The 19815-nt window shown below is 38.5% G+C and overlaps 1 protein-coding gene across 9 annotated transcripts in view; it reads left to right on the top strand.

The window, feature by feature from the left end:
- CACNA1D (calcium voltage-gated channel subunit alpha1 D) overlaps positions 1–19815 on the top strand; it is a 168952-nt gene that overhangs the window by 95635 nt on the left and 53502 nt on the right. For 7 of the 9 annotated variants that reach the window (XM_054281157.1, XM_054281156.1, XM_054281154.1 and 4 more), the window contains exons 10-21: positions 2721–2808; positions 3515–3541; positions 5103–5263; positions 5844–6069; positions 6214–6421; positions 7978–8098; positions 9447–9561; positions 10245–10314; positions 10908–10977; positions 11700–11844; positions 13338–13467; positions 16203–16262. In XM_054281157.1, coding sequence (XP_054137132.1) covers positions 2721–2808; positions 3515–3541; positions 5103–5263; positions 5844–6069; positions 6214–6421; positions 7978–8098; positions 9447–9561; positions 10245–10314; positions 10908–10977; positions 11700–11844; positions 13338–13467; positions 16203–16262 — 1421 coding nt within the window. Of the gene's footprint in view, positions 1–2720; positions 2809–3514; positions 3542–5102; positions 5264–5843; positions 6070–6213; positions 6422–7977; positions 8099–9446; positions 9562–10244; positions 10315–10907; positions 10978–11699; positions 11845–13337; positions 13468–16202; positions 16263–16342; positions 16403–19815 lie in introns of all 9 variants that reach the window. The other 2 variants (XM_054281159.1, XM_054281153.1) reach the window with 2 other exon arrangements.

Raw genomic sequence — 19815 nt, 5'->3', positions numbered from 1 at the left:
GTTTTGGGACCTGGCAGGCTGCTTGCATTAGCAGAGTGGATGTGGACATGCAGTGCTGCTCTTTTCTTCTGCCTAAGGACCTGATGACTTGCTGGCATTGCTGGAGCTGCACTTCCACATGGTGCCTTTCTCAGTACTTCTGTCGAGTTTCAATTTTGACATATAAATTATATTATAATGGCAGCTGAGTTTCTAATGTGAATTGGTTCTTTTTTCTTCCCCTCTTCTGTTTGTAATACAGCACCTGCAAGTCACTGATAGAGATGCAGCAAGAGCCCTGTGGTGTCTAAAACACAGTAACATTCTGATGTATTTAATAATTAACAGAACTGACATTCACTTCAGTAGGGACAAAGATATTTTTACTTTGTTTTTCTTCAAAAAATCTTATTCAAAAGGGGCTGGTATTTCTTATTGTGGGCTAAAATATAAAGTCAGGGTAGATTTGAGTTAAAATTGCAGTACTTCACTTTATATGCACTTGCATTACTTGCATTAGATGTAGCTTTTTTGTCAGTGGAGTGACACTTTGTGAAGAGTTGGATTCTAGCTACCTTTTTTTTCAAGGGACAGAAGGGTTGATAAATTTGAAATAAAAGTGTGGGACACATTGCACATATGCAATAATCATGGAAGTAGACCTAGCTGTTTTCCTGGCAGCTCTTAATGGTCTGTGAAACAAGACTTCAGCACTCTTATTTTGCAGTTGCTCATCACAAGTGCTGAAATGCTCATTAGGTGACTGCAATGCTATGTTTTCTAACAGCAGTCAAGTCACCTGGCACAAGGCAAACAGTTCAGTTATTTACCAGACAGGGTATGCTTATATATATTTACAGTTATTTCAAAAGAAACTGGCATTTAAAAATAAATATTCTTAGTTCTAAAGCCCCGAGACTATGCTTGAAATAATTTTGTGATTTTTTTTTCTTTAACCCTTTGAAATTTTAATAGTTGAATTTGAACATCAAAGATTTTTTTCTCTACTTTTGAGTGAAATTCCTTTTGAATTCTGACTGTAAGCAGTGAAGTTCTTACAGGACTAGAAAAATTCATTATTTTACAACTGGTTTATAAAGGGAAGTATGATATTAGAATTGAGACACTTGCAGGTGCTAACCAGAGAATTTTAATATATAAAGTCATTACAGAAATATTTTAAAAGAATCATCAGAACAGAAGAACCTTGTGAAAGAAGGTTTTGCTGTGCTTACTGCCTGAAGTGCTTTGTTTATTCGAACACCTGCATGGACTCTTTGGATCTTTGTTATGCCACTCTGTTTAGCATTCCATATAACAGTGACTTGCTTATGGGGCCAGATTCTCAGCAGTAGCTGAGTACCTGGCCTGCACAGACCTGTCAGTCTCCAGCTTGGATGGGACTGATGGGCACAGAAACCAAACCTGCCCTTCCCACTCCCCTCTGTCCTCATGTCAGTGTCGAGGCAGTATAGAGGCTGTGCAGAGAGACTGTTCCTAACACTTATCACTTTGTGCCTGATTTCTGCACAAACCAGAAAATTCAGGGTCTGGTTCTTAAATCTCATATCATCCTTTAGGCTACCAAAATAGTGAGATGTCCCTATAAGAAGTTGGCAGTGTATTGTCCTGAGAAAGGTCAGTTCACAGACCTTGGCTTAAACCCTTCCTAACAAATCAAACCAATTAAACCAACCAAGGAAACCATTAAAACAGTGAAGGTACACACCAGAATACCTTTAGAATGCTCTGTTTTTCTTTTGTTCTTGCTGTTTTACAGTAATTTCAGTGCATCTTTCACATCTCTTTTGTTTCCTACTTTAAATGGTACTTCTACTGTATAGACCAGCAACATTAAGTAACCCTTTTCTTGTTCCTGTGGTTTTCCTTTCATTCTCACTTTGCAGACATGGGAGCAGTGCTCTCCTCTAGGAAGTACTGAGAACTTTGGCTGTTCATAATTTCCTAACACTTTTTGACATAAGGTGTCCTCCCTCTATATTTCAGCTGATTTGCAGACAAATGGTGATGACCCAGCTGAAAATGAGTTTTGTCTAAAAACCATCAGCTGCAATTGCTAACCACTCAGTTCCACTATATGTGCAGTATTTCACTATGGGGCAAATGTACTTGTCCCCTTTTTATTAGTGGTAATTCTCATCATGCTTTGAAGGACCATTCTCCCATTCCCCTGCTCCTGCCTGCTGCTCACACAGTATCTGCAGGCACATTTACCTTCTGGCATCTTGCCTCAATAATTCACCATGTCAGTAAAAGCAAAGAGTGGTCAGTGTGACCATGGTGTGATTGTTCCTGCTTTGAGAAGTTTGATGATATTTCTTGGAATCAGTGAGCTTTTAATAGCACTTCAACAGAAAAGCATCTCCAAAGTGTTAACAGAACATTTCTCAAAGGGAAAAGTTTCAGAATCTAGCTCAGGTTAATTTCTTTTCTGGGGTAGCATACTCTTTGTACAAACTTCCTCTGCTTTATACTCTGCAATTACCTTGAATCACTAAAAAGAAACAACAAAACTAAAAAAGCCACCATTCTCTCTGGAATTCCACGTGCTTCCTTTGGGTGAGAGAGGAGGACTGATGAAGTGTCTGACTTCATCTACGATTCCTCAGACCTTCCAAGCTCTCAGCAGAGCTGGAGGCCCCCTTGCCGTGGGTGAGGAGATGCCAGCTGTGCCATGCCTTGCATGGGGCTGGCTCTGAGGCAGTTGTGTGTCCCCACAGCGAGCATGCCCACCAGCGAGACCGAGTCGGTGAACACGGAGAACGTCAGCGGCGAAGGGGAGAGCCCAGCGTGCTGCGGGAGCTTGTGGTGAGTGCACGGCTGGGAGCCCAGATCACACCCCAGCAGCTCAGGGCATCTCAGCTTTTCAAAGGGTCCTTCTCTCCCCACTGTTTGTTTGGCCAAAAGTGCCTTGGAATAGCCAGGCTTTGTATGGCACACACAGGAGTTTGATATTTGACCTATTATAAGAGTATTAAAGCACTCCTAAAATTCTCAGGTTAAGATGGTGTAAAACAATTCAACTCAGCTTGGAATGGAATTGTGATTTCCGGAAAGCTTTTATAAATTACTTTTTTTGTCCAAAATTATAAGAAAAGAATGGAAGTTTCTAATGACATGTAAAACCAAATATTTTCTGGTAAATTGTGCATGACCTGGAGAGTATGTATTTTTTTAGACAATAACTAAATATATGAGAGTATTTCTATAACCCATGGTACTCAGTATTTATTTACTCAGATATTCGGACTTCCAGGCAGCTTCTACATGTTTATTCAAAGTTTATTTACTGAGTTTTAAAGGAGATATCCTTTCTTTCACAAAGAAAATTTGTAAGGTTTTTGAAATAGTATTTCAGAAAATAAATAACAGACAAAAGAGTTTCAGCATTCATGATGCATTTTGTTAAAAGTTTGTTTTATGTATATGTAATGCCAATCCAAAATTCTAAAGAAAATGAATTTGTTAATTACTTTCCCCCCATTCTTAAAAATGTATTTTCTTTTTCTTCTAGTCAAACCATCTCAAAATCCAAGTTCAGGTCAGTATTTTCTTCTTATGATCACATTCTAAGGTAAATGCAAAATCTTGGTCCAGTTCTCACTCTGGGCTGATCTTCGCTCCAGCTTCTGGAATGTTACTCTGCAATGTCAGTACACTGAGTTTGAGCAAAGTAAGTCAGGCCATAACTCATCAAGGATATTGTTTTGAAAGTAATGTCAAAATGCCTTTGGATCAAAACAGAAAATGCTTTTCATTGCAAACTTGCCTACCTGTTGCACTACAAGTCAAAGTTGAAGTTAATCTTTGGGAAGTTAATCTTTGCCTTTACTTGTATCAACCTAATGGAGAAATTGATGCTATTCTCCTTTTTGAAGTTTTGTTTTATTTCTGTAGCCTGTTTATGTATGCCTGTGTTATTCATGCACATTCATATATATATATATACCAGTTAGCTATACTTCACTATCACTGGCTCCACACATCTTTCTGGGGAAAAAAAAATAGTCCCACTGGCTTCAGAAAGCTTGGAGTTATGCAGTTTGAGCCTGCCTGTGAGTCTTATAAGTGAAATATGTCACCATTGTTGATCTTCAATATTCTTTCATATTGATCTTGTCTCATGGACTTCAGTGTTAGGGTGTTCTGTAAGTGTAAGAACAGTCAGTTTAACCTACCCAGGGAGTGAGGCATCCTACTGATGGCCATGGACAGCCCTTAGAGCAGGGGATTGGCAAGATAAGAGTGTTATGTCTTGAATTCCATGTTGATTTGGGGCAGGACAGGATATTTTTCCTTTATATGGTTAGAATACTGCCAAGGCTTGAATCGTCTTTGTAATGATATCTGAAACCAGTATTGATTTCCTTTACTACAAGTACAAATTTAAGATGCACAAAGAAAACTTAGTTAATGCTTGAACAGAGTTCCCAGAAGTGAAGCAGAGAAATCTAGTTTCATGAGTCCAAAGATATAGCCTCACTTTTGAATCCAGTTCCTATCTAGGGACAGTCTCAGCTTGTCACTCTTTTTTATTTCACAGACATTTGCCCACTGACACAATTTTAGCACACATCAGTAGAAATCTCTAGGAATTACTAAAGAAGGTTTCTGATGTTATAGGCTAGATTTCTAAAAGGTGACCTCAGCATTCCTATTCTGTTTAATCCTGCCAGAATTCTTTTTGTGGTTTAGCTCAAAGCCTACATTTTTAGACTGAATTTAATTTGAATCCTGAGTTGATTCATTGACTTTTCTTTATTGCTATTAAGTGAAAGATAGATATACTTTGTTACCAAATGAAATGTTAAATGCAACTTAATCTAATTATGTCACAGGCAATTGGAGTCTCCAAATGTTGTGGTTTACATTTAGAAATCTATAAGGAAATATAAAAAAAGGAATAAGATGCTAGCAGTCCCTAATCTGCAACTGGTGATGATTTACACAGCTATTGAAGTATTATACACATATTTATGAAAATACACCTGCTCACACAAACACAACTGAACTTGTTTTCTACACATAAGAAAACCACACTCTTCTTAAGTTCTTATGTGTTTTCCATATAATAATACATTTATTTTTATTTGAACTTTCAGTCGACGCTGGCGTCGCTGGAACCGCTTTAACAGAAGAAAATGTAGGGCTGCAGTAAAATCTGTCACATTTTATTGGCTTGTTATTGTCTTGGTCTTTTTGAACACGTTAACTATCTCATCAGAGCATTACAATCAACCTGACTGGCTGACCCAGATCCAAGGTACAGTCAAAAATTACTTGTCCTGGTCTTGACTATGGGTGGCTGCATTCTAGCAGTGGCTACTTTTGTACTTTGCATTTTGTTGTTTGCTGTCTGAAGGATATTCTGCCTAGCCAGAGGGAGATAAAAGAAAAGACTGAATGTGGTGTTTGATATCCATAGCTGTAACACAGCTGAGTAATGCAGCAGCACAGACCTGACAATACTAAATTGTAAATAACTGTACTTTTATCATGAAACTGTGCTTGAAAGATGAGGAGGAAGTGGGAACTGGCACAGCAGGACTTGCTGTGGGCTGGTTGCTTAAGTTACAGTGTGGACTCAAGCTGTGAGCTGAGGAACCATGAACTGCACAACAGATTGGAAAGATGAATAGTTTATAGCTGGCAGGAAGCTTTACATCCTTGTGTAACTTTTGCCACTCAAGCATCAACTACAGTCCAACATAAAAAAAAGCAACATCTCCTTTTTAGGCAAAAAGCTGCAAACTCATACAGAAAGTATAGTACTAATATGTTAAAATAAAAATGGAATCTATGAGGCAATTCAGAATCTTTTTTTCTTTAATATTTTGTTCCAGATATCGCAAATAAAGTTCTTCTGGCTTTATTCACCTGTGAAATGTTAGTAAAGATGTACAGCTTGGGCCTACAGGCCTATTTTGTTTCTCTCTTTAACCGCTTTGATTGCTTCGTTGTTTGTGGTGGCATTGTTGAAACCATTTTGGTGGAGTTGGAAATTATGTCACCCCTTGGAATTTCAGTGTTTCGCTGTGTTCGTCTCCTGCGTATTTTTAAAGTAACAAGGTAAGATTATCTAATACTGCTAATTCTAAGGATAGCTGAAGAGTGATCAGCAATTGTTTTGTAATACTTCATCATGCACTGCTCTTTTACTGTTTTGTTTGGGGTTTTTTTGGTGTGTGTTAACACACGCATTTTAATTTATAGGCACTGGGCATCCCTGAGCAACTTGGTAGCATCCTTGTTAAACTCAATGAAGTCCATTGCTTCACTGTTGCTTCTGCTTTTCCTCTTCATCATAATCTTCTCGTTGCTTGGAATGCAGCTGTTTGGAGGCAAATTTAATTTTGATGAAACTCAAACCAAACGGAGCACCTTCGATAATTTTCCACAAGCCCTTTTAACTGTATTCCAGGTAACTATTTCATCCTGTATGAGACATTTTACCTTTGATCAACAAAACTGTTTAAGTGATCATGTTGCCTGAAAATGAAATCATGAATACTATTTATTCAGTTTACTTTAAGTAGCATTCTTCTCATTAAATTCAGTACTCTGGTAACTTTGCACCATTTGTACCATTTGTTTCATATCTTCTTTGATTTATCTATGCAACATATCTGTTGTGTTACTTCACAGAGTTAAATCTCCTTTCTCCATCAAACACATGACTAGAAGAAGAGGTGGAGTGTTATATTTATTTTCATAAATTTATTTTCTTTAACTTATTAAGTGTGTAACATATACATTGGGGTCATATCACTATAACAAAAAATAAACATTAATTAATTAAAAATAAGCATTAATTTCTTTAGAGACCAGGTTGTATTAAAATCTTAAGGCAGACTTGTCTGCTACTAGTGAAATGGTAGAGGCATACTTAGAGTTTACTTTTCACTGATTTTTGATGCTTTTTTAAAACTAGTTTTTCCCAATTTGGATACTGGAATTAGGCTATTTGATTTCATCTTGCTCACCATTTTCACACTTGGCTGTGTACATTACCACAATGTTTGGTTTCAGCCACTGTAGGCGAGGGTTAAAGCTGATCCTGCAGGATTCACTTTGGTGTCAACTTCTTGTCACTTTGGTAGAGGTCTCATCTGGTGTTTCCCCAGAGCAAGCAGAAAAATCTTTAATTTAATTTCAAGGAAATATTAATGAGAAATTTCCTTATGGGTTAAAGTGTTCACATTTGAACTGACACTGCCCCTACAAAAACTTAAGGCTTTACTTCCCAATTCAGCTGAGTTAGATTTCATTCAGATTTTAGGCTGCCTCATTTTCAAAGGAATGGAGATTCCTTCAGTTTTAGAAGGCATTCAGGAGCAACCAACCTGTTGGGTGCCTACCAGCAATGAAAATTAGTTGGATAAGTTTAGTTCTCCAAAAAAGAATTAAAAAATGGCATGCATTTTATTTTCTTAAACAACCATTTAATTGCTTGGAAGGAGAGTGAATTCTGCATGTTTTCTCAGGGTGGAACTGATACTTTTGGAGAAATATATGAAGTGTCCCTAAAGCCTGCATTGCAATACTCAGAGTTTTTATCATAGGACAGATTTGTAGCCAGTATTCAGAAAAAGAAGAAAAAAGGAACCTTAAAACATGTACTAACTTGATTTTTAAGTGATGGACATTTGTTGGCATTGCTATGTAAGTGGCATTACTGAAAACCAGGGCTCTTACTTTGTCGTGCCAAGATCAGTAAAATTTCAATAGAATTTCATTTTATTATTTTTGCCTTTGAAGTTCGGTCATATAAATGCATAGCACAAAATAAAAGCTGTTAGAGTTAAATCCAAGCTTTCAGGAGAGGTTTAAATGGGAATCTTAAAACAATGCATGAAAAGAACATGGTATTACTTTATGCATACAGAAAGTTAGTGTGTTGTGTGGTCAGAGGAAATATGTTTCTCTGTTCACTTTTGATGCTGAGTTACTATTAATCTCCTAATATCTGGTCCTTAGATCCTAACAGGGGAAGACTGGAATGCTGTCATGTATGATGGCATAATGGCATATGGTGGTCCCTCATCCTCAGGCATGATTGTCTGTATATATTTCATTATCCTCTTCATCTGTGGTAACTGTATCCTTTACACTGGCTGGAAACATCTCTGATGGGGCTGTGTGCCAGGGCCATCCACAAAATCCCTCTGGGAGGGGTCAATGGCCACAGGCAAGGGCTCTCTGCACATGCTGAGTCCTTTAAACAGAGCTTTCCTTGTTCCCTGATGAACCAGAGGCAGGATCTCCAGGCCATCTCCATTCCCTGTTCCCTGATGAACCAGAGGCAGGATCTCCAGGCCATCTCCATTCCCTGTTCCCTGAGGAACCAGAGGCAGGGATCTCCAGGCCATCTCCATTCCTTGTTCCCTGAGGAACCAGAGGCAGGCATCTCCAGGCCATCTCCATTCCTTGCTCCCTGAGGCACCAGAGACAGGATCTCCAGGCCATCTCCTTTCCCTGTTCCCCAAGGAACCAGAGGCAGGGATCTCCAGGCCATCTCCTTTCCCTGTTCCCCAAGGAACCAGGGGCAGGGATCTCCAGGCCATCTCCTTTCCCTATTCCCTGAGGAACCAGAGGCAGGATCTCCAGGCCATCTCCATTCCTTGCTCCCTGAGGCACCAGAGACAGGATCTCCAGGCCATCTCTGGCCACCACCAAGCAGAAAGCAGAGAATGTTTTCTTTCTTCCTTCCCTGGGAGCTGTGCCCTGCTGCTGTTTGTGATGGCTGGAGCCCGTGGGCAGTGATGGTGCCCCATCCATCCCTGGCACTCAGTGCAGCCCTGGGCTCTGGCACGGCTGAGGGTGAGCCAGGGACCAGGGCACACACCGTGGCACAGCTGGGACAAAATCTGCTGCGACATTCCCCTTCCCTGCCCTCAGTGATCTGGAAATGTTTCCTTGGCCCCACATAGAAACAAACTACTGCCACTCTCTTAAAAGGTCAGGAGGTGATGAAAGGGCAAAACCATTGTATTTTCTGCACTATGTGGTATTTGTATCCGTATTTGTGGTTAACTGATATGGACTGGAGAACTGAATTTGACATAGATTGTTGTAGACATGAAAGACAGTGCATTATAAAAATGAATTTTTCAAAATGCCTGAACAGTCTTCACATATAATAGACAATTTCATATTCATGGACTTGCTCAGGCTAGCATGAAGTTGAATTTCATTTGTTTAAAGAAATACCTCAAGCATTCTGCTATTTTAAAACCCATGACCCTAATGGATCTCTGCTCACTTTACAGCCACTATCAGTCTGGTCCATTAAATGGGTGTTATTTGCAGTACACTCCAGCAGCACAAACCTCCACGCTGTAGGTTGGGAACATGTGTTTTATATCTCTCACATTGTCAGTGTTTATGCTGATAATAAACCACACAAGTGTGGCAAGGCGTAATGTCCTTAAAATGATTTGAAATAGATATCTTGCTAAATGTCTTCTTGGCCATTGCTGTGGATAACTTGGCAGATGCTGAAAGTCTAAATACAGCTCAGAAAGAAGAAGCTGAAGAAAAGGAAAGGAAAAAGAATGCAAGGTAAAATAGATGGGCATGTTGAACCAGCAGGAGAGGGAGGAGGAGGGTATTGAATTATTCCATAAGGATGTTTTTGTATTAATGTCTTTACCAATTTCAAAATGTGCTGGACTCAGGAAAAAAATAAAAAGGTTTGTCTAGACAGTAAAATAATAGACAAACAATATAATTTTCGATAAAAGTTAGGTAGTAATTGGGGTGAATTGAGAATGTAATGATAAACCAACTGATATTTAAACATTGCAACAGTTGGATTTATTGTGCAATTAGCACAAGAATTTATCTGTTGTTGCCAGTGCACAGCTCCCTGTGGAATCAGTTCTCTAAGCCTTATATAGACAAGTAGAAAACCTTCTTTTGAAATCAGTGCAAGCCTGTTGAAGTCAATGAAAGTTGTTTGTATGAGTCCAAGAGCACAGTTTATCCCTCTAGAAAGGAGTAATGATCATGCATTGAATGTTTTAGGGATTAGCCTCTGGAATTATATTCAAAATAATAATCTTTTAAATGGATCATTAGATTCAAATGCAGTAGATTTTATTGCTCTGAGACAAACAGCAGTACAAAATATTTCAAATATTTTATTATATGGTTTTCAGATTTTTATAGAATTGGAATAGTTCATTTAAAATTGTCTGTCTTTACATGGCATGCTTTGTAATTATTATTGTATTGTTTTATAGAAAGGAGAGTCTGGAAAATAAAAAGAGTGAGAAGTCAGAAGGTGACCAGAAGAAGCCCAAGGATAGTAAGGTGTTTATCCTAAAGCTTGTCTCTTTTCTAAGAAGCAATTTTACTGATTTTGCTAGGGAATACTTTGTATTGCACATTGTGCAATTCCTTTTGTGAGCCCATCATCCTTACATTTTTTTCCAGGCAAAGGAAACTTAGTTCTGATGCTTTGCATCCTCACAGTGTCTCTCAAACTAGAAAAATCCTTTTAGTTCCAGGATATCCTGAGAGGGGAAGCTCTTAAAGAATAAAATAATTAATGTTAGAAAAATGTGATTTTATTCTTAGGATCTCTGTAGATATTTTGCTTGATAAGTCCAATGAGATCAGTGAATGATAAACTCCTAGAATGTTCAAATATTCTTGGTAGATTTTATTAAGCTGTGTTTGTTCTATTCTTATTGTGATTTACACAGTCAGAGAAATGGGCATACTATAGAAAAATAATTATTGAAAATGAGTAATAAAATATCACCTCTCCTATGTTCTCAGAGTTACTCTGCTTCAGAAAACTCACTTCTCTGACTTCAGAGGCTTATTTGGTTTGCTTTCTCTGGGCTTTGTACTCTATATTAATCTATTTTTCTTCCTGTGCATCCCTTTCATTGCTGTAGGTGACGATTGGTGAATATGGAGAAGGAGAGGAAGAGGATAAAGATCCCTATCCCCCCTGTGATGTACCTGGTATGTGAATACTAGCTAGAAACACATCTAAATTTATTTGCTAAAATATACTAAACTTGCTCCTGGTGAACATTAAATCAATTCCTTTGAAGCCAGTGAAGTTCTGCTCTCTTATCAGTGGATAAATGGTCCTAAATATTATCTTTTTCTGCAGCTTCCTAAACAGTACAAGCAGCATTTGAGAGTTAATATTTTGAGCCTCAGGACTGTTTTGGTAACACTATCTGGATGGGAAAGCAAATTCTAAACTTCTCTGAAACATTTGGCAAAAGAGGACATTCCAGGGCTGATGATGTTTGGTCAATTTTTTCTTGGCCCAGTGGACATACTTATCTAAAAATCAGTTCTGCCTGTTTGTCTGGATGCATGGCACAGAAATGTGCCCTGAATTTTGAGCACACAGCGCTCACCCAGTGCCCAGAGCTCAGCCCTCAGCTCAGGCATGGACAGGCTGTCAGGGCTGAGCTGAACTGGGGCTCCAGAATCCCCAGGTGAGGCTGCTCAGCACCAGCAAAGCCAGTTAAAGCACTCATGCACACACCCACATGTGCACAGCACCCTGTGTGAGCTTGTGACAACATTTGGATATTTATAAATTTTTAGAGTCATGCTGTGAATGTATATTTCCTATGTGTATTCTCATACAAGCTGTGCTTTTGTATTGTTGTGAACAAAACCTTGATATTTTTTAGTTTATAGTAAAAAGAATGTTCAATCTAAAGTAGGTGAAGATGAAGAAGAGGAGGAGGATGAGCCAGAGGTACCAGCAGGCCCACGTCCCCGCAGGATATCAGAGCTCAACATGAAGGAGAAGATAACACCTATCCCTGAAGGCAGTGCCTTCTTCATCTTCAGCAGCACCAACCCGTAAATATGACTTTGAAAAATATTGGTTTAGACATCAGGGTTTAGCAGTGAAGTAACAGAACTCCTTCTAGGGAGACCAGGAGTAGAAATCTAGTGTCTTCTCCAGAAAAGAGATTGGCTTCCCTCCTAAAATTTTCTGGTTGACTTGGTAAATGACAAGAATTGGAAAAATATCTTATTTTTCTTCCCACTGTTGAAGATAATAGCATTTTGTATATACAGTCTGAGTTCTCACAAGTACCCTGCAAAGTACCCTTTGAGGTGTATTATCTATGTACTATGTTAGTCACTGGATATAAAAGATCTGAACATCTTCTGCATGAGACAGAATTTCTAGTAACCCTAGTAACCTTTGAGGAGGAGAAACCAGAAAAAGAGAAAAGTAGGAGAAAGTTTGCACATATTCCTCTTAGGGCAACAGCATTTCCCAGATTCAAAAAAGCATCTAAGATAAAGATAAATGATTTCAAAAAATCAAGAACTGTAATAGTTGGATTTTGGGGAGGCAGTTGAATATTTCACCACTGTAGTCTAACTCCAGAGCATTTGGAGTTCTACCCTGGTGAAGACAGCAAGCTTTACTAGTCAGTAGAAGTCCATACTTAATATTTATTTGGCATAGGAGAATGCTGCCTTTCAGTGGTAGAGGCCATCAAGATAAAATGTTTTGGATGCAAAATCATTAAGTTTGTTGAACATTTCAAATTGCTTTCAGCTTCAGCTAACACTATGCATTCTTGGTCTAAAATGGCCAATTTGCTAAAGATACACCACACTCCAATCATCTACTTAATAATAGGAGAAAAAATTTTAGCCAAGAACTTTCTGAGTCTTCATCAGAATTTAGACAACTTCAGTGTTACTCAGTTATGAACCTGATCCTGCCTTTCTGTCTGTTTAATCCCAGACCTGCTCTGTATTTGTGATTACTTTGGGCTCAGTGACTCTAAGCATATGCACAGTTACACTTTGTCATGTGGCTAAAGCCTGACAGCTCTGGAGCTTCCAACACCCACTTGTCCTGTAATTCTATAAGAAAATCTTCATGGAGATTCTGATTTGAGTCCTAAGTAGCACAAGGACATCTGCAGCCTAAGCTGCATCTCTCAATATGAGTGATTTTGACAGCTTCGGTGAGAATCAAATTGAACTGGGGATCTGGACTATTTATTATCTAGCCTTGGTCTTTCTGACCTGTGACTGCACATGCACAGTGCTACAAGCACTGCAACTTGTGGTGTTCATAACCCAATAGAAACCAACCCCTCCCAGATGGCTTTAAGTGAAGATGCCTTCACTGTGGGTGAATTAGATTTTGGATTTATTTACATTCTAAGGAATCAGACCGATGGCTTCAGGACTTTCATTGCTTCTAGCTGCTGATTGCTGCTCTGTTCCATCAGAGCTGGCAGAGTAACAGAAAACATGTTGTGTGTTAACAATCTGCTGAATTCTGTGTGGAAAAATGGTGTATTTCTGTATCTCCTCTTTAGAATTCGAGTGGGATGCCACAGACTCATCAATCACCACATCTTTACCAATCTCATCCTTGTCTTCATCATGCTGAGCAGTGTTTCCTTAGCAGCAGAAGATCCAATTCGCAGCCACTCTTTTCGAAATAATGTAAGCAAGCCCTTCATTTTTGTCTGAAGCCAAATATACCCTCACAGATACAATCCTTTGAGCCTAGTGCCTTGTTTTTAATTTTCATGTTAAAAAACATTCCTTCTTTTTCAGGCTAATCATTTATATTCCTTTTGCTCTAGGAAGCATAAATCTTTAAAGACAATTTACTTTATTGATGGAACATCATCAGTATTAAAAGTGTTTATTATTTACATAATGCTTTTTCTGTGAATATAAATATATCAGGATGAAGTATTCTCCATCTGAATATAATACCTATAATTTTCATATTTTTCCCTACTTTGCAGCTGGAGCAACTGATGTGCAATTCCTGAATCACCCTTACTACCTCACAGTGTTTGATGCTGATTTAAAAATGCCAGTTAGAACTATCACTGTTTATCATGTTTGGAACAGACTCTGATGTGTCCTTTCTTCATTGACTCTATTATGTGGCCTTGGGGCACTTGGATGATCCCTCTGTCAGTGAGTGCAGGGGTTCATGGGGGTGTCACCTCCTCTCTTAGGGAAGCATTTGTGGCCACTCTGAGGGGTTTGAGTTACCCCCATGTTGGACTCAAAGATATTTGGATTCTTGATTGGCTATCAGAAACCAAACAAATTTCACTTTTCTGCAAACACACATGTAAGAGGAGGATCAGAACATGCCCAGCTCTTGCCTTGACTCAAAGAAAAATGCCATTTCAGCCTAAAAACCATTAATTTCAGTAATGTCTCTATTAATAAATAAAATTGTAGTTTATGTGGGGACTAAACACCTGTGTTCTCCCAAAACAAGTTCTTGAATTTGTTTAAGCACATTTTAAGTGCTTTATCTAGTGGAAGACCTAACTGTTACCCAAAAGCACAATTATTAGAGAGAGAAACTAAAATAAATCCACTGTCATGACCATGGACTTTTTTAGCCTTGTCACTCTTGATTCATAGCAAGACTCTCACATTCTTGTGGGTTGGGTTTGCTTTGGATTAGGTAGGAAATGGCTGAGATGGTGCAGCTTGGTAGTGGACCATGGGGACTTTGAGGTTGCTTTGATAGAACTTCCAGCCCTTTCCTGTTTTAGGTACAAAATGATCTGTAGAGATGGTCACAGAGTCAGAGAAACTCTTCTGCATCCTGCAGGACAGGTGGCCCTGCTGAGGCTGCAGAGCTTGTATCTCTCTGCTTCTTGCTGGTGTTGATGCAACCTCTGAAAATCTTCTTTAGGCTGTTGGCATTCTCTGAACACTTTTCCAGCAAGTTTAGTAAAAACCAAAAAGCTAAAACTTTCTCCAGAGGTAAAAAGAGGCCAAAGCACAAAGACACTCTTCATGCACTATTCAGCAGAGCAGTGTACTTCCCTTATCTACAAAGCTGGACCAATGTAATCCTATAAATAAATCACACTAATGGGTAGGAAAAAGAGAGAGCTGGTGGAGAATACTGAAATTGTTATTATAGAAATGGCTTCAAGGGCTGATAATTGTGTTTGTAACTAGAGAGCATTAGGAAAATGTCAGTGGAGAGTGTGGTAACTGAAAAGATTATTTCTGTTTGGGACACAGACAAAATGTGTGAGGGATTTCAGGAAGGTGTTGCCCTCTTGTTGTAAGTACTCTCACATGCTCCAGGGCTGCATAATTTTCTTTTCACTGCCTTGAAGGTTCACGTTCCCTCCATCAGCCAGGTCAGCAACAGAATGAAAGTTTAGAAACTGGAATGCCTTTAACTATTTTTTTATTTTATTTTCAGTCTGGAGTGAATTGTTGCTGATTAACCTTTGTCATATGGATTTAACATTTGCCTATTTTTTCAGCCACACCAAGGGACAGCAGGATGGGATATTCAACGGAATATGGGGGGAAAATTATTTGTTCTTATTTGATCTATAACTAATTTCTTTGTGCGTTGTCTTTTTATTTTATTTCTCCTTCCCGCTTGGTTAGCTGCTGAACTGCAGGAAGGATATTTCTGTGCACAGCTGTTGGCTAGGTGGATTGCTGGATCCTTGAGACTAAACTCCCAGCCTCCTGCCATTCACTGATTTAGGTGTTAGTGATGTGGCCACAGCTCTGGGTGGTTCTGAAATACCTGTTCTTGTGCAGTGAGATCAATCCCACAGCCACAATCCTCTCAGAAACTTCATATCACTGTGCAACTCTTGTGGGTTCTTTTAGATTTCCTAAAAATAAATCACGGCTGTATCTCCCCACTTCAAGGAAAAGGGGTTGTGGTGCTGATTTTAGGTGATTAGTTATTAATTAATTTGCTTTGTGACACTCTGCACAAGCCCATACAAGAGCAATATAATGTAGCAGAATGTGGGGTGATCTGCACTCTAGAAGCAGCCACTGAAGTTTTATTTTGTGATGCAATACTTTGCCAAAAACCACAGACATTATTAATAAGTATTTATTCTTTGTTTATGATTCTCTGCTAAAGGCTGAAGAAAGTATCTGTGAAAGCTGATAGAGGAAAAGTCTGAATTGAAAGAAATTGTTGCCTGTTGGGTCCTGTCAATTATTGAGGGGTGAAATCTAATACCTGAGCATGGTGGCATCTGTTCAATTTTTAAGCAAATAAAAATGGTTGCACAATAGATGGGATTTTAAACTACTTTGTCTAAATCCTCCATGTGTCTACTTAGATTAATTCAGGTGTTGTGTTTGTGGTCTAAATTGTGAAAATTATTAAGAGATGGATTTCTTACTGTGGCACATATTATACCTTGCAGATACTTGGTTACTTTGACTATGCTTTCACAGCCATCTTTACTGTTGAAATCCTGTTAAAGGTAATGCATTGTTAATTGATCCTTGTTAGCCCAAAAGCAGCTTTAGCAATAATGTTTGTAACTTTTTGTTTACCTTCCAGATCCTAGGGTATGCAGATTATGTCTTCACTAGTATGTTTACATTTGAGATCATTTTGAAGGTAACAGGTTTTTAAAGGAAGCTTGTTTAAAAGGATTTTCCTTGTGTGTCACCTGCCAAGAAAAGGCCCTTGAAGTGTTCTTTGCCTTTTCTCTAAGCTATCAAAGCTAAACTTTTTTAAACTAGAGGATTTTTTTATTTGACAGTTCCTCATAGTTTTGATTGGTTATTTTTTTACCATTGGGTGCATGAAGAAGCTGATTTTTTATCATTACATCAGTTTAATAATTCATTTTTTACCCTTTTTAAACTTACAGTTGTCAGAAAAGGGAAAAATCAATCACTGCGCATGAGCTTTTCCTTCTCCTTGCTCTGGCATTTCTGAAAGAGATAATCAGTCTTATAAGGAGGGAGCATGTAATTTCTCATTTATTTTGCTGAACTATATCCACAGAGCTAAAATAGTAGATAACTATTTTCTTGCAATAGGACTTGCAAGATATCTTGCATTTATCTATCTATACACTAAGATACTTTGCATTTATTTTGGGCATACATTTAAATTCACAGACAGGCATAATTATGCTTGCTTAAATGTATTACCCATGCATGAGCCAAAAATTGGCATTTTAATGTATAGTTTGTGTGCTGATTATTAAGGATATCTATTGGGGTTACTCAGATATTCAATGTACAAGATTTACTGTGGTGAAGATAAATAACCAAAAATTGCATTCACATGAAACAAAATGCTGAACAAGGAAGTAAAATTTTTCATTGGAAATTGACGAAATGTTTTTTCAGAGATTTACATATGATTCATAAATGTTTCATGCTGTGCTGATTCTCACCTCAAGTTTTTGGTTGAGTAACCCTGATTTATACACTTAAAAATTGCTGGCACACTAAGAATCTGTACATAAACTATGCATTTCCAATTGAGGATTAAGCTTAACAAGATCTCTTCTCCCAGCTTTTGCTCATATTGCTGTGCATACTCTTCACAATGCAATTTGATTATTACTAATTGGTGCAATATTTGGGCTGTTTACAAGATAAGCTGTTCTGTAAGTAATAGGCTATTTTTATGCTTGTGAATTTTCTCCCAGGCTTAATGTTTATCCCCTTATTTCACATTTTCAGCAGTGAGAAGCTTGCTATAGAATTGATTATTCTTATTTGTAGCACACTAAAATAAATATCTAGGGGTTTTGCTGCTAGAGAAAGGCCAAATTAAGGAGAGAACAGGGCATTGAAAAGAGCTGTAGTATTAAATCAGACTAGTTCCCAACTATGAATTTGGGAAGCCATAAAAATATTTTACCATTGTAACTGTGTCAGAAGAAAGGCAGTAAACTTCCACATTCTCTGAGCAGCAGGTTCTGCAGCTCCTGCAGTTCCATTTGTGTTTTTTAGGAGGCAGAGGAATTATAAAGGGCAGGATAAAGAGGCATAACTGGATGGGTTAAGAAAAGCAACATTCCTGCAAACTGCTAGAGATTCTGGCACTGAGCAATTCATGAGTTATCCAAGGGAAGCAGGAAACTCTAGAGCTTGGGCTGCTGAAATCTGGAATTGTAAAGATAACAAGGAAACAAGAAGCTACATCACAACCAAAAATGTTGCTGCTTCTGACTCTGGTTTCTCCAGGAAGCTCTGTAGTGCACTCACATGTAAAGGAAAATAAACTGCACCATGCAGATGTGCACAGTCAGGAGCTGACACAGACCCCTGCCTGCTTTGCTAACCTGTCCCAGCCTCTGGCTTTGCTTGCTTGTGCCTGGGGCCCTCCCTGTCCTCTGCTGCTTCCCACAGTGTCCGAGCTGTGCAGAAGGAGAGTGCTCTGCAAGGAGAAAATTCAAAACTAGACCTGCAGGAACAATAGTGCTCCTTAATTTCCAGCAAAAAGATATATATGAAACTGAAATTAGGATAAGCAGAGGAAATATTATCACCTGTAGTGAAGAAACTTGTACAAAAGCAAGCATTAAACCAGAATAATTCTCAGCATGTAAGAAGTCTCCCTGTGCTCTTGCTGCTCTCAAACAAGAATTTCCACATTGCAGTGTTGAGGGTATGAATGAGGATGTGAATAACAGAAAAGCTGCAACATCATTTTTCAACATTTGAGAATTCTGTCTGCATGACATTGAAATTCAGTTTATCATGCTGTTTGGACAACTTGGGAAAGGTGAAAACATCAGAGCAAAGGTCAGGTTAGGGATCTGTGCTTTCTACCTCCCCCTACTGTGCTGATCCCACACCATTTAAACTTACTAGAGAGTTGTAACAAATTCTTCCACTGGGATTTGTGGTGATTGAAATATGAGTCTCCACATGAAGATGGAGAGATATGTACCTCACCTGCACTTTAATGTCAATTATTCACCTAATTTTTGTGGGAGTTGTTAAATGAAACTTTGTGTGCTGCTCTCATCATATACAATGTATATGGGTAGTTGTAGATAGATGTTAATTTGATTTTCAGGGTTATTTTTGTGTTCAGCTCCCGACAGAGTTTAGATGTACTCTGTATAGCTGTAAATGAACAAGCTAATTTAATGGAAATTTTATTATATAAATATGTTACATGTCTCATCCCATGACTTAGATTAAAGCTTTAGCATTTTCACTCTTCTAGCTTTTGGGAATATTTTTATCACCAAAAAGAGGGCTTAAGAATAGAATAAGGAAATTAATTAATTTTTGCTTCCCAGAAAAAGACATATTTCCTTTGCAGAGGCCCAGCCCTTTACTGGTGGCGCTGGTTTGCCATGCAGAAGGCCTGGAAATGTCTCACACTGAGCAGGATTGCAGTGCACTGGGATGCCCTTTGCCTGTAGCTCTGCTCTACACTGGGAACTGTCTGGCAATCTGCAGTAATCTGCTGTGAGGGGAAACGAAACAAAATCTCTTCCCTACTCCTCGAGGAGCAGAATAGAAAGTAAAGGGAAAGTAAAATTGACAGTCAGTATGGGATGCTCCCTAGATGGCATCAAATTTTCTTACCTATGGAAAACAAGGAATAGTTCAGTGTTCAGGCTCTGTGAGAGGACCTTGAGGCTGAAGAAATTAGAATTCTTGTGACTGAGTTGACTATGAGGTGTTTTCCAGAGGTATCCTTGTTTTTGTTCTGAGTTTTTAGTTTCAATGTTTCAGACTTAATCCATAACTATGGAAAGATTTATCATAACTATGGAAAGATTTATGCAATATTCTCTTCAGCTGGTGAGTCTGTCCATCTAATGGTTATTTGGATTCCTCTGTGCCATTTTAAACTTGTATTTACTTACAGTTATGGTAGGAAGTCTAATTCATGGATTTAGGAGTCAAATTCAGCTTTGTGATACCCAAAACCATCTGCCCAGGTGCTGGCTGCAGCCATAATGAATAGAGCCTCTATCACTGGCTCCTAATGAAACCTGCAAATGATGCATACAAGATCCACTTTGTAAGCTTTCTCAATTTAAATAT

The sequence above is a fragment of the Melozone crissalis genome, unplaced genomic scaffold (genome assembly GCF_028551555.1).
Source record: "Melozone crissalis strain CALT ecotype California unplaced genomic scaffold, PUWL_Pcris_2 ptg000029l_1, whole genome shotgun sequence".
Taxonomy (NCBI): domain Eukaryota; kingdom Metazoa; phylum Chordata; class Aves; order Passeriformes; family Passerellidae; genus Melozone; species Melozone crissalis.
Note: the sequence above shows the minus strand (reverse complement) of the source record. Positions and strands in the feature narration are given on the sequence as shown.